The sequence below is a fragment of the Xenopus tropicalis genome, chromosome 8, assembly GCF_000004195.4.
Source record: "Xenopus tropicalis strain Nigerian chromosome 8, UCB_Xtro_10.0, whole genome shotgun sequence".
In the NCBI taxonomy this organism is placed as follows: domain Eukaryota; kingdom Metazoa; phylum Chordata; class Amphibia; order Anura; family Pipidae; genus Xenopus; species Xenopus tropicalis.
Genome location: NC_030684.2, coordinates 109,699,009 through 109,713,901, shown reverse-complemented (window position 1 = coordinate 109,713,901; position 14,893 = coordinate 109,699,009). Strand labels below are relative to the sequence as shown.

The 14,893-nt window shown below is 39.8% G+C and overlaps 1 protein-coding gene across 1 annotated transcript in view; it reads left to right on the top strand.

The window, feature by feature from the left end:
* dcaf5 (DDB1 and CUL4 associated factor 5) overlaps positions 1 to 14,638 on the top strand; it is a 31,083-nt gene extending 16,445 nt beyond the window's left edge. The window contains exons 6-9 of the mRNA XM_002935332.5: positions 1,930 to 2,143; positions 5,480 to 5,546; positions 7,269 to 7,396; positions 8,045 to 14,638. Of these exons, the coding sequence (XP_002935378.2) occupies positions 1,930 to 2,143; positions 5,480 to 5,546; positions 7,269 to 7,396; positions 8,045 to 9,787 (2,152 nt within the window). The 3' untranslated portion in view covers positions 9,788 to 14,638. The remainder of the gene's footprint in view (positions 1 to 1,929; positions 2,144 to 5,479; positions 5,547 to 7,268; positions 7,397 to 8,044) is intronic.
* Positions 14,639 to 14,893: the final 255 nt, after the last annotated feature.

Genomic DNA, 14,893 nt, shown 5'->3' with positions numbered 1-14,893 from the left:
TTGCCGGTGGGATGGCATATGTAGCGCTGCGATTTGCTGAAATTGCCTTGAGAGGAAACTTCGGCGATTTCGGTGCCGCATATGCCATCCCACCGGTGATTTACATTCTAGCCAATGGGATGGCATTTCGAGATTAATCATGGGGCGACTGATCTCCTTGTGTGTCATTACCTTAAGAGATACTTAAAAGCGCTACAACTTAAACTGGCCTTACACGTTCAGATTTTAATTGTCTTACGATGAACGTTCAGATATTGATCATACCTTTTAATACAATGATCTAAAACTAACAATCAGACTGAAATTGTAGGATTAAAGTCAAATATGACAATATTTTGGCCATTAATAATTGCCAGACAACAATCGTAAGAAAGTTATGTCCCGGAAATGCACTGTAGGTCACCCTTGGATATCAGTACATACACAGATATTATCGTTTTCCAATAGAAATTTTCTAACATGTCTGGTAGACCAATTGCCATGGTAAGAAAATTGTTGGGATGATAATTCACACATTATTACACACATTGCTTTTATTGGCCGATCAACATAACGCAGCATATTTCAGGAGACCCTTTCTCCAGTGTAATGTTGTAGTGCAATACAATGATATTTTAACGTACATCATAGGAAATAACAATAAACCCCGCCACTTAGGTACCCACATGATTGTTGAAGATACATATTGCACCTCACTTTTGGTTTAAAGGTTTATCGAGGTGGTTTTCTTACTCTGTGTGAGCAGTTTTATGCATTTTATCAGAACATATGTAATGGACTCATTGTCATGTGCTGCAGGTTATGAGCATATGTTGGCGCAAGTATCTTTGTGGATAGCAACCTTAATTTTGCATACACTTTCATGCTTCACACTACCATTCGTAAAGGAGCTTCTTAAACTTCCAGTAGCTGCATTTAAATTGTTCTGCTTGTGTACCAGTAGAGGGCAGTTAACACCCGCTGTCATCTGACAGACTCCTCATATATTGTTTTAAAGGCCCAAATCTAAACAGTTTTTTAACAGGTCTTGACAGGACAGCTTGCTAGTTGTTCAAGACTACACAGGGTGCTGCATACTTGAGATTTCTGGCCTTCCTTGGAAAGTTCGAGCTCTTTTAACATGACACCTACTTAAGAGACCACAGTGGCTCTGGGGAATAGATATACATATACCGTATTTAGCACTGTTGTAAATTATCAGACTTATATTTATTATGGAACAGTTAAATGTTTTCACCCAGATACTAAGAATACTTTCATGCATACATTACCAGAGACAGCAGAAATCTGTCGTTATAAGTAACAGCGTTGTTTAAACCAAAGTGAAGCAGCACTGGCCTGGGGACTATGTCTGAGTATGTAGTAAGATTTATGTATAAGCTATGAAACAGCTAAAGGTTACAACAGAAAGAAATGTTTTGTCAGACCGTAAAATGCACAAGATGGGTCAAGTTTTAGGGTAGTGAAGGGGAGACTCTGTAGGACTATATCTTTCTGTTTTTCAAGTAATAGGGCTTGTTGTTTTTTTCTGTTGTTTTATTAAGAAATATATGTTATTGTGTTCTTGTACTTTTCAACATCTTGGTTCTTAGGAGACTCTGTGGGAGGAGAAGAAAGTATTTAATCAAATTATAAGTTTGTCTGTATAACAAGTTCCTCTTTAGCTGAAAGCCTAGCACAGACTGCATCTGAAAAAAGGGTTGTGTTTGTTTATATGGAGATCATAGTAGTCAGTAAGAAATAAAACAAAGAAATGGCCAGTGCTTTGTAATAGACAAATATACAAAAATATGAAGGAAATTTAGTTTTTTTGTAATTAAAACAATAGTAATAATATGTTTTTATATGTTTAACACAAAGTTGTGTATAGGCTTATCATTCCCATTTAATGTGTGTGCAGTAGCAGATTATTTATGTCCTGTCTTTCAGCTCTCTGCTACGTTACGGTGGTAACCTCTCCTTGCAAAGTGCAATGAGTGTCCGATTCAATAGCAGTGGGACTCAGCTTCTAGCCCTGAGACGCCGCCTGCCACCGGTCCTGTATGACATTCACTCACGCCTGCCCATTTTCCAGTTTGATAACCAAGGCTACTTCAACTCCTGCACTATGAAGAGTTGCTGCTTCGCTGGGGACCGTGACCAGGTGAGATGGCACTGAGCACTAAGCACAAATGAGCACACTTTTTATTTAAAGATACTGTATGGACAAAACAGTGAGGCTGTGACCACAACATTCAGACAGACCAAGAAAAGAGGTCCTCTGCACTCTATTACCAATGCAATATATTCAAGCAGTACAACTATGTCAGTCATCCCCAATCTGGCCAGTCCTACACTCACTTTCATCTGATTCAATAAGAATTCTACTGCTTCATTATACATTTTACACAACGACTAAGTTTTACTTGCAACCTGTATGCTTTTTTGCATAATCCTTTTCTGCCTGTAATAGTGCTTTCTGTTATTAGCTCAGAATATTAGGTCTTGGGAAACATTGCTGTATGCAGGATATTGAGTAGAATTTTTACAGCAATGGCTCCTTAGCCACAAATCTGTCTTCATGTATTTACATTTTTTCCCAAGTCTTTCTGTGCTTGCAGAATTTACTTTGGATGTTTGAAGGAATGTACCTTATACCTCTAGGCAGTGAGTCTGCCAAATATAGCATGAAGAGAGCTAGCTGTCAGCTTTGCTGCTTCCCCCAGTCAGGAGGAAAAAAATGTTTAAGTCCTTCTGCAACAAGAATTTATAGTCATGGATTTCATCCCTGGTTCCATTCTTTGCATGCCTGTGGATTTTATTAGGGGAGCTTGCCTAAAGTTAAAAGGGAATTTATGTTTGGTATCATGATTAGTTTGCTAAAATATATGAAAATGTACCACGTACCACAGTGCTTTGCTCCTCTGTATCACTTTTTTAAAAAAAAATCTTAAATATTACCATTAAAAGTAGGCCCCAGTATTTACCTTCCATGCTTGACATTGTCCTGATCCATTAAGGACCGCTTCCATGTAAGGCAGCATTTTGCCTGCCATAGCCTGGAGGCTCTCCCACCCCTATAATTATTTCCAGGAAAGAAAATGTAGCTTCATGACATGAAATCTTTAATCGCATTGCCACAAACCTGTACATTCTGCTTTGGATATCCCTGTACCAGCATGTGCATAGTGCTATATTAGATAAGCAGCAGTCTATACCGCCTACCCTGTAGGGCTGAAATGCAGGCATCACAACCCTCTGAGCCCCTGGAATGTGTGCAGGTGTGAAAGAAGTGTACTTGTAGTGAAGGAACCTGTCACTAATGTGACTCCTATGAATACTAAAAAGAAAAAACATCACACCATGCACCTAATTATTTATCTTCTGCACCAAATATAGGGTACGACTGGCGGTGTGCATGTAGTATACAGTATCGAAAAATTAAGACATTTTAGGGCGAAAATGCATTCCTTAGCATTAAATCAACTAAATCTGCTCTGCGTGTGTGCTCACAGCTGATCCTGTTTCTGTCAGTCCTCACAGGAGGTTTGGAAGGGAGCGGGATTGGCTTTTCTCTGCGCTAGTGCAGACAACAACCCATGTGCCATTAGCCTTACCTTGTTAATATCATGTATGCGTAACCAGAGCCCCCCTGTTGTTCAGTGTGAGTGAGAGCCATGTATAATGGCCAAACTTACTGCTCTTTATATCACAGGAGTGATTAAACTGAGCAGGTAAGAGTCAGGAGATGCTTTGTGCTTCAGTAAATGAAACTTTTGTCATTCGTCCTGGCCCTCACCTAGAAAAACAGCAGGAGGTTTTTGAGTTACACATTCATGATATTGTCAGTGCAAAAACTGATAATATCTTGAAATAAAAAACTTAAATTGCAAAAATTCCCAGAAGAGCAATTTTGCAGTAAGTTATACATAGGGTATATCCCCCCTTTAACTACCTCTATTGCCTCTGCAATATAAATGGCATATTTCAGTACTAAGTTAATCCGATTAATGATGAGCGAATCTGTTCTGTCTTGCTTTGCCAAAAAATTCACAAAACTGCAAATTTTTGACGCAGTGAATTTTTGCATCAGTTTTGCTAAAATATTACCCAGTGATGAAATGCGGAATTTCACAGTGAATCCATGAATAACGATAACATTTTGTCATCACTAAATACTATGTGTGCGCACTGCCACAACCAGTGTTAGATCATTGCCCAGTTGATCATAAGGCCATTGTACATAACCTTTATAGGGCAAGGATTTATGAACTTAAGGTACTTGGGGTTCCTGTCAAGAGGCTCTCTCAGCTCCCAGAGAACCACAGAAATGGGATTTGGTAAGAAGAATTGCACTGGAAGGATGTTGATGGCACCTAAATTAGACAGTCATCCCATTATGAGCCCCTTAAGGGATCTTTGTTCATTTCATTGTTACAAGTAGGGTACAATCCCCCTGCTGTTGAATTTTTCATTTACTGGTCTTCTGTTGTTAAATAACGATGGGCAGTGTTTCATTGGCTGCTGTGAATTATTAAGATTTCCTTGTGTTTTTATGTGTTATTTATAACAGGCTAGATATAGTTATCATATAAAAGTCTCTACATACATTTTATATGATGCTGGCTTGTGTCCTTCTCTAGCATATTAACAGCATTTTAGTGGCATGGACGAGATAATATAATAGCAAGAAATGCCAGAAAACTCTGCTCACGCCCCTCTCAACAAATCCAATTGTTATAGCAGATTGCCAGAGCTCAGGTCCCAGAGTCTGCTTTGGCCCCAGGCACTTTGCTCCTCCAAATGTATATGTTAACACAATATACCTCCTTCCCACGCTGAACCAGGGGAACGAGGCCAAGGCCACATGGAAATTTAAAAAGCAGAAGAGGAAAAAAAAAAAAGGTGGGGGGGGTGAAGAAGACACAAAAAATTGAATTAAGAAAGGCAAAAGAGATTCAAAATTGAATAAAATCAAAAGATATCCCTTCCGTTCCCCTCATTTTAGTCACTGTGAAAAAATAAGGGAAAGAAGAGCTACAATGTGTGGCTAATAATAAGAGATTGGCACATATAATTGAGCCCATTATCAGCTGTGTGACATAAAGAGACGCACAATTATATATGAGTGGGAGACAGAGCTGTGCTGTCAGTGCCGCAGTGTGTGGGTTGGTGGGAGCATCATGCAATGTTTGTTTTGGTAAGAGACAGCCTTGTGGGGAGGGGAGGACACGAGGTGCAATCATATGGTTACTATGGCTGGGATGCTCGGAGAACATAGCAGAAAAACAAATGTAACGCCTTATGACTTTTTAAATTATTTTTCCAGGTATAATAATAATGATATTTATTTAAGAGAAATAACATCTGTATTAAAATACAGTACTTGCATCAGCACCGGTTCAGTTTGCAGGAGACAAGACTATACTGCATTTTAAGCTTGCATAGTGTAGGGCAGTGCTTTCTCATATTAACATTTCACCATCTTGTGTTTTTTCAGTATATCCTGTCTGGCTCTGATGATTTTAACCTGTACATGTGGAGAATCCCATCCAGTCCAGAAGCAGGTGGGTGTGTGTGTAAATGTCGGTCTGTGGATGGGTCTCTTTTTATAGGCACAATGCCTGTAAAACATGTCACCGAGGGGCATGTTTGCTAAATGGATGGACCCTTTTCTTTGTAAACAAGACACAGTGAATGGTGTTTACTGTGTTGTAGGCCACTACAGATGGATCACATCAGCCCTGTTTTAAAGCCTTTGTGTGGTTACTGGAGTCTACCAGTCCAGAGAAGCAATTTGTGCTTACAGTACATTTCCAACTCAAATGTGAAATGCAAATACAGATATGGCTAACTGCATGCCTGTCTTTGGGGCCCTGTCCTGACTTGCAGGATCCTATCCTTTTTCAAACATTTGGTTTTGTAGTACTTCCTTTAAAAAAATCCCACTATGTGTGTGCTCTTCCTCAGGGACAAACCATATATACATATACTTTGCAGTGCCACAAATGACTATATGTAATTTAATTACAGATCATTAGAAATTATGTATTCTCCGTTTAACAGCTCAGGCAATTATTTATTTCTATAGCTTCCACTGACTTCATTAAGAAGTTTTAAGATGGTGTTTTTAGAGGATAGTCACAGGTGTATAAGTGAGTAGTGACCCACTGCAAATCAGCTGCATGTTTATTGAACAAAATGTCTAGAGTGACATTGGCCTTTCTCATCCTCTGTCAACTTAGTCTGTCAATATAGTAGCTTATGTGTGGGGGGGTGGCTGGGGGGGATTAGAAAAAAAAAAATCTGCTCAGTTTTACAGCTGGAGCTCAGAACAGTATGTTCCAGTTTTTTTTCTAATCTAAGAGCAGTAGTTCTGCCTTTAGCTTCAGGTACACTTGGTATAAATGTGCCGACCCTATTGACTTTTCCATATTAGCATGCATGTGGGTCCATAGTAGGGATGTACTGAATGCATTCTTTTTGGAGTCAAACATTGAAATCCTGTACAAAATATTCTGCTGATCCCTCAACCAAATGCAAGCCCTAATTTACCTATTTAAATGTGTGCAACCTAGTCCATAAGACATTGTTGTCCATTTATTGTATGTAATCATTTAGGATGTCTGTGCGATGTGCTGCCATTTGTTGTGGCCCCTTAGTTTCTACGAATTGCAATGGACTAGGTGAACACCTTACAGCATTAATTCTTTACCTGATCAAAATTGGGTCCAAGTGATGTTTATTGTGGGTCCCCATGGTCTCCTTTTAGTGAGGATACAATGAATTGTGTCCTGAGACATGCCATGGAGCAACACAAACTGAGAGAGTCTTAAAATGAAGCTAAAGAAGATCATTTTTCTGGGGCCCACTGAGATCTGTTTCTGATAATGTCATTTCAGCTTAAGAGTTGGTATAACAAGATATGTAGAGTTTATTAACGTTTCCCAGGGAGGTGTGCAGTGGTGAAAAAGGTTTCCAGATAATAACCACATAATAAAAGCCAACCAAACATGCCTACAGGCATGCAGTATCTAATTATTTCCTGAGAGCAGAAGGGGATTATTACATCACTGTTGGATATTAGAGGCTTGGTACTAATCCAAGAGCTACTGATAGCTATTTAATAAGATCACAACATAACAGGTCTTTTTTGTTCTGGCTTATTTGGTTCATGACAGTGAAATAATAGAGAGAGTGCACGATACAGTGGTGCTGCAGACTTTTGAGTGGTTCTGAATGCATATTTTTTATTAAAGGTGATATTTTTGCATTCTTCGTGGATTTAGGTGGAGCAGGCAGAGTTGTCAATGGTGCGTTCATGATTCTAAAAGGACACCGTTCCATTGTAAACCAAGTGAGATTCAACCCTGAAACCTACATGATCTGCTCCTCTGGTGTTGAGAAGATCATAAAGGTAGGTTCATTGGAACTGATCTATAGTTATCAGCAGCTTTAGTGGAGTCATTTTTTTTTTCTTGTACTGTCCCTATTTTGGCATTATGAATAATGCCATCTCATGGCTTTTGGCTCAGGGCACCCCTCATGTGGCTCATGTCTACTTTAGTAAACACAGACCATTTCTTTATTGCCTGCCTTATTATATTAAAGTTCAACTGTTTATGGTGGTTATATTACACATTTCCTAAGGCAACAGCTGTCCTTAAATGAGTTCTGGACCTACTGGTACCCCAAAGCAGCACTGTATGGAATGTCCATGTCAGCTATTTAGCAATATGTAAGTGCCTGGAAATACCTAAGCCAGCAGGGGAGAGGTGACTTTATTAACCCAGGCAGAGGCACCAGTGGCATAACTATCCCACGCCGGGCCCCCCAGCCAAAAAATTTGCATTAGGGAGACATGAGCAGAGTGGGTGGCTGGATACTAAATATAAAACTATTTAAATAAAAAGTAAAAATAAAAAACAGATGCCAAATTGAGGTTTTGTTTTTTTTTTTTTTATTAAAATACATATATATATAAACATTGATATGGTAAAAAAAATGAGTTTTCAAGTGTGATTTTATATTTTATAAGTTCTAAAAATCTTTTTTTCTTTTGCAGATTTGGAGCCCCTACAGACAACCTAGCTGCAACGGAGATCTTGATGGGCAAGTTGAGGATGATTCACGTTGCTTATATACACATGAGGAGTATATTGGTCTTGTTCTTAACAGTGGAAGTGGTTTGTCACATGATTATGCCAATCAGTCAGTGCAAGAGGACCCGAGAATGATGGCTTTCTTTGATTCCCTGGTGAGGCGGGAGATAGAGGGATGGAGTTCTGATTCTGACAGTGATAGTACAATTCTGCAGCTCCACCCTGGAGTCAGTGAGCGTTCTGCTTATAGTGATTCTGTATCTTCAACCTCTTTACCACCCTCACCAGTTGCCACACCAGGAGAATCAGATGAGGCTGCCACTGCCGGTGACTCTCAGAGATCAGCAGAGTCTCCTCCAACAAGATCTGAGTTGTCTTCACACCAGCTGAGAATGTTGGCATTGAGGAAATACCAGGATAAAAGACTGGCCACGATGTCCAACAATACAGATTCTGATGATAATGCAACTGAGACAGAAGCTGAAACTGAGCCTTTTTCTCGTCCTCGCTCTCCAAGTCCTGAAGAAGAAAGATCCAGTAGCAGTGATGAAGAAAGCAACCTTAACGATCGCCGAGCCTCAATGAGGCAACGTAATGCACTTCGACATCAACAGAAAATACAGAGAGAGAAGAAGGCTAAAGCAAAATCTCAAAGCACACCTTCAGTTGTTGGAGAAGATGTTTATGAGTATCCACAGATTACAGTGGATGAGCAGTCAACATCCGCAGAGTCCTCACCTGAAAGAAGGAGCCCTAGTGAAGTAGAACGTAAATCCTCACTATGTTCAGACATTGACTCAGTTGAAAGGAAGATCTATAAAGCATACAAATGGCTACAGTATTCCTATATATCATATTCTAAAGGTAAGGAAGGAGAATCCTCCCTCAATGGGAGAGAAAGTGAGGATGGAAGACCAGGAACTAGTGGGAGGAGCAGTGTGTTGCCCCCATTATTGGAAACAGAGAGCTCAAATGAAACAACTTCACAAGAAAGCAAAACTCCTTCTTCAGAAGGCCTACACAGTCAGTCTGTCCACAAGGACTCTTCACAAGAAAACTTAAGCAGCAGTCCAGGCTACCACAGTGGCAAACCATTATGGCTTGAGGATCTAGAAAACTCTTCCCATGATACTGCCTCTGTGGAGTCTCCTTCAGAGACAAAAAAGTTGAATGGAGCTTCTGCCCATAAAGAGCTCACAGTTTGCTCTGAAGATTATTTTAGTCAGTGTGAAAGCAGCATGACACTGAAAAACAGCCAACACCAGCAACAGATAATAAACCAGCAAACCCCTTCATCCACAAAAGAGTCTCCCACTTGGTTTAAAGGTAGCATAGACAATTGTTTGGGGAGTGGGAACTCTGAAACAGAAGGGGAAGAGGCAGATAATTCCTGCATGCACCAGAGCAATGGGCACTTGCATCCTTCAGTCTCCAGTAGCGAAGGACAAAGCTGTGGGGAACAGACCGTGAACTTTGTGTGCCCACACACTTATGCCAATATTGACAATGTCACCCTGCACCAAGCAGATTTAGCACTGCATAAGGGCACATGTTTTAAGGGAGTGGGCTCCAGTGTGAGCACAAAAGATGACTTCACAGATCAAACAGACAATGGTGATCACAAGCTTCCAAGTGGACTGAAAAGGCATTGGCAAGAGCATGAAGAATCTGATGATTCTTCCCCAGAGAAGAGAATGAAAACCTAAATAAATTGTTTTCCTTTACCATAAGTAAGAACTAAAAGTGTCCAGTCGTGGTCTGGAAGATGAATGGCTGTGTGTATCTGATTCTCCAGGCCATTCTAAATTTGGCTGTATTGGCCAAAGTTCAGTTTGCACTAAATATAAACATTTTGTCTTCTTAAAATATTTTTTATAGGATTTTTTTTTTCCTTTCAACTGAAATTCAACTAGGCTTTTCCCCAATATGGGGTGTTTGTAATATGTGGGGAGTAAACCATGGGCACTCCATAAATTACATTTAGGTACTCTGTGTTGATCAGCTGATGGAAGTTTGCTTTGCTGTGCCATATAAGTGATCAGTAACAGAAAAAATAATCAAGTAATACAAAAAAAAACCAATGTTTTTTATTTTTACGCATTGCCAAACCAAATATTTTCTGCAAGCAGTGCTAACACTGGCTAAATTCGTAGAAACTGAGCAGATTAAAAAGAGGCTTCTTTGGGGTATATTTTCTGCTATTAGGTTAGAAAAACTGAATTTTTCTAGAGCACATTCTTAATGTTGATCTATGACAAGCCAATACAAAGCTGTATTAATCTGCAGTGTGAATGCATCCTAGGGTTTGTGGGTTACACTCAGCTCCAGCTTCAATATTTCAAAGCACAACTTGTTGCAGAATATGCTTCCTGAGGATGATTTGCACATAAAAACAAATAGGAGTTTAGGTCCATGCAAAGCAGACTGTCTTCTGTCAAGGTTTTCCACATGCCTAAAAGTGTTCTGCGATCACTTATTCAGTTGCATCATGGGACACATTTTTATGTAGAACAGTGTGTAAATGGGTGGGGTGTTTTTGTTTGTTTTGTTTTACTTTCTTGAAGAACATACAAACACATTTGGAATGAGTGATCACAATAGGCTGTGCATGCCTTTGTAATAAAACACCTAAAAATGAACATCCATATGATTATCCCAAAATTGCATTCGGAGAAGTACTGAAAATGTCTTTGTTTTTTTCTCAGTCTTTGTACATTAGGAAGTCATGCAGGCCCGGACTGGCACTTTGTGGATTCTGTAAGATGCCAGTGATAGCCACTGTTTATTGGGCTTGTTGGGAGCTGTTTGGCCCTCTGTGTACCTAAAGTGACAGGTATTTTGAATCTTAGCTCAGACCTGAAGTCATGTTAAAATTATTTTATAGGGACATAGAATCAAAATCAAGATGTCTCAGAGGTGATGCTTACAATCTAAAGTTCTGAATATGTGTATTAACCAGTAGGCGAACTTGAGTACATGGGGTTCCTCTGCAAAAAAAATCTTTAGAGGGAGCTTGGCGTGAATAGTCTCTTGTCCCTCTACTTCCTAGCCAATTTGCACCGCACTTTTCAGCCCACACTGTGCCATTATTTTAGTGGTAGGAGGGAGGCTAGGGAGGGGAGACTCCCATACAGCAGACCCTACTATCTGGGCCTCCCTGCAACCAAGGGGTCTGTTGTATAGGTAGTTACGCCACTGGTCTGGCATACACAAATACATGCCAATTTTTGTGGGTTTGGTAACCTTGATTGAGTGCAGTGGCATAACTATAAAGAAAGCAGACCCCACAATAGTGGGGGGGACAGGAGGGCCTGGACCACAAGGTCTGTTTCCACTATAGAAATCCCACCTTCCCAGCTGCTGTTCTACCAGAGAGCTGGCGGTAAGTGGGAAATGTAAGGGGAGGGTGGCAGTGGTGCCATGTAGGGGTAAATGTGCACGCCAGGCCCCTCTGAAGGTTTTTAGGTTTTTTGTAGCTGGGGTTCTTGGCTGCCTATAATTACACCACTGATTGAGTGATTTATCAAATGCAGTTAAATCACTAATTTGCAGAGATCCATTTATTCTACCTAACCAGTCACTTTCTAAAGGTGGCCATATACGTACTCCTGATAAACCCACCTATGGTGGTCCAAATGATGAAATTACAACAACAGGAATAGGAGCTGTCGGACCAAGGACCGCAGCAACGACACCTGCCCAATTTTCAGCCACATATCGTTTGGGGAGGCTTGTAAGAAGGCCCCCATACACAGGCAGATAAGATGCTGGATTTGTCATGCCACATTAAGTTCAAGATTAAGAGATTTGTGTCTTTGTAACAACTATATTGTCCTGCTATATTAGTCTGTGTATCACCATCTTTAGCACTTGCTTGAAAATACATGTATAGGTATTGAGTCTATTATCCTTGGGTTTTCCAGATAAGGGGTTTTTGTGTACTTTGTATCACCATACCTTAATTCTGCTAAAAATCATTTAGATGAAATAAACCCAATATGATTGTTTTGCCACTAATATAGGAATATCATATTGTAGCTTAGTTAGGATATAGTACAAGGTTCTATTTTATTATTACTGAGAAAAGGGGGAGATGGGAAATGGACTTTCCATAATTAGAAGCTCTCTGGATAATGTGTTTCTGGATAAGGGATCCAATACCTATATTACCAGTGTTAGGTTGGGGTACAAGGGGCCCAAAAGAAAACCTTTTCTCTTAGTCTTTTCTCTGTACATACAATCCTCTATTCTTTTCTTAATTTCTTCTCTTTGTTCTCATATAGAAATAGGGAAATGAACATGATATAGTCATAAATATTTGGGTGAGCAGGAGCCCCCCCCCCCTGAGTTTCCCTGGTACCCTGGTGGGCCAGTCCCACACTTTGTATTACCTTTAAATAATGGCTTGTATTTTTAAATACTCTTATAATAAGGTTACCAAATCACTTGAGAATTCAAAAAGATGCATAGAAAATCCATCTGGTAGGGCTGTTGGGATTGCAGTTTCATTTAAGTTGCAATCAGTGCAGCCGTGCAACATACATTCAGTAGATGTTTCTAGAAGTTTTGAAATAGTTTGGTAAGCCTATGCTATAGGTACCCGACATGTTATTGGTCATTCCAAAAACCAGCATGCCGGGGTGCAACCTACCTGCTCCAAAGCAGCAATTGTTCATCCTTTCTGACTGAGAATTGAGGAGTGGAGGAAGCAGAGGCTTCTGCCCAAATCAATCAAATACATTTTATTATTTCTGAATTCTGGAGAACCTGCTTTTGTGTCAAACCATAAATTCTGAGGATTCCAGAGAAGGGGTCTCATACTCTTGCTACCAAAGCATTTTTTACTCCATTGTGTTTTACAGGCTAACACATGAATATGAGACCAGAGTATTGACACAAGAGGCCATGTAAGGTGGCAGCATAGCAGATGGAAATGGAAACACCAACCAAGGCTTGCTAGCAAAGTGCTATCTGAGTCAATTAGAAATGCATTTACCTACACTGGACCCGGGCAGTAACCTTATTTTTTTATTGTTATACTATTCACTAAGTGGTAGAACCAGTTAGTAACATTTTGTGCCTGGTATAACAATTTCTCCTTACTTTTTTGTGGCCTTCTGAATATATATATATATATACCTGCTGAACTCACACTAACCTCCCTGAAATGATTTCCACTGACAATAAAGTGAATCAATGGTGGAAAGGCATACATATTGCTTTGTTTTTTCTAGCATGACTCCGGAAAACAAAGTTATGCGTATACCTTTCCACTGGCCATTCACTTTATTGCCAGTGGAAAGGCATTCCAGGAAGATTAGTCACCCGGGTAGCTGGGATTAACCGCTGGTGACTAACACTACACCATATAAGGGCCTCATTCAGAGGGGAACCATTAGTATTTTCATTTTGCTAGATACCTCCAAAATGACACCCAGAAATGGCAAATACCTCATTTTAATCAGCCAGGTGTGCTCTAAATTTCAATGTACTTTTTGGGGTTTTTTTTCCATTTTTATTTTACACTTCAATTTATCTTCCTTTCCCAGAAAAATCCAGGAGATATTCCTTATAAAAAGCAGATTTTTTGGGGTGGGTTGTGATGTTCTGCCTCTTTGTTTTGCAGCAATGAGCACAAGTTACAGTCATCTGTGAGTGGCTTTTCCTCACTATGATGTATGTGGTGGGAAATCATATATATAGACAGAGTGTTTAATGTAATACTTCATGGGCAGTGCAGTGCTTGTGCCCATCCTTTCAGAGGCACAGTTATGACTTGACTGAGCCGCCCCTCTTTTTATCCCCTTGAGCCCATTGTGCCTGTAGCCAAGCTATAGTTAACAAATTTGTAGTCTATGAAAATACATTTTGGATTAAAGAGTCTGTTTTTATGCAGTCTGTAAGGTCTTGTGAGCGGGGGGTGAGCATGGACCAATGGATCTCTTCAGACTGCAGGTGGGGGGGAATTCAGTATATGTGATGTTTAGTATACGGCATAGGTATTACATCCATGAGGACTTGTCACATAGCTTATTTATTATATAGCCGAAGGTAGAGATTAAGGACATATATGTATATTTTGGGTTATAATGGAAAAATGCACACATTTGTATGTAATCTTTTTATGTAATTGTACCTGACTGCAGAATTATTATTATTATTTTTTTTTTTAAATAAGCAATTTTGGTAAGAGGGTAATAAATCCAATAAAATAAGACTTTATCTAGGGAGAACATTTTATTAGAGAGTCTAAAGCAGCTGACAGGTGAGCCCTGCAATACCCAGGGCTGCTATCTGGGCAGACCGGTATGATTCTTGTAGGACCCCAGCAAAACCAGGGACCTAGGCTGCTACAAAGGGGATGGGGCTTCTTGGTAAAGGGACGAACCTAGGGTATGGCTAGGATGCTGCACGGAGCCCAATAAATCCTTAATGGCAATTATGGCAATTCCACACAGACAGTAAAGATTGCTGTTCTTATGTAGCTCATATATATGTTTCCCCCCAAAAAAACTAGACCAACACAGAGTCTTGGAGACTTAGAAAGAGTGTCTGAAACAGAACAAATAGAAAAACCAGGGTTAGGTGCAAATATGGGAGCTCATTTCTCAAATGAAAGGTAATGGAAAGGAAAGAGGGGGGAGAATATGAGCCATTACTAAAGTATAGTGGGTCCCCATGGGTTTATCAAATCCATATCACTTATAAAAAAGCCAGAAACATTATTTTTGTTGCTGCTATATTTAGAACAGCATCAGTGTCATACACATCCATCTTCACTTGTTATAGTTAAGAATCTTCTTTAATATCAT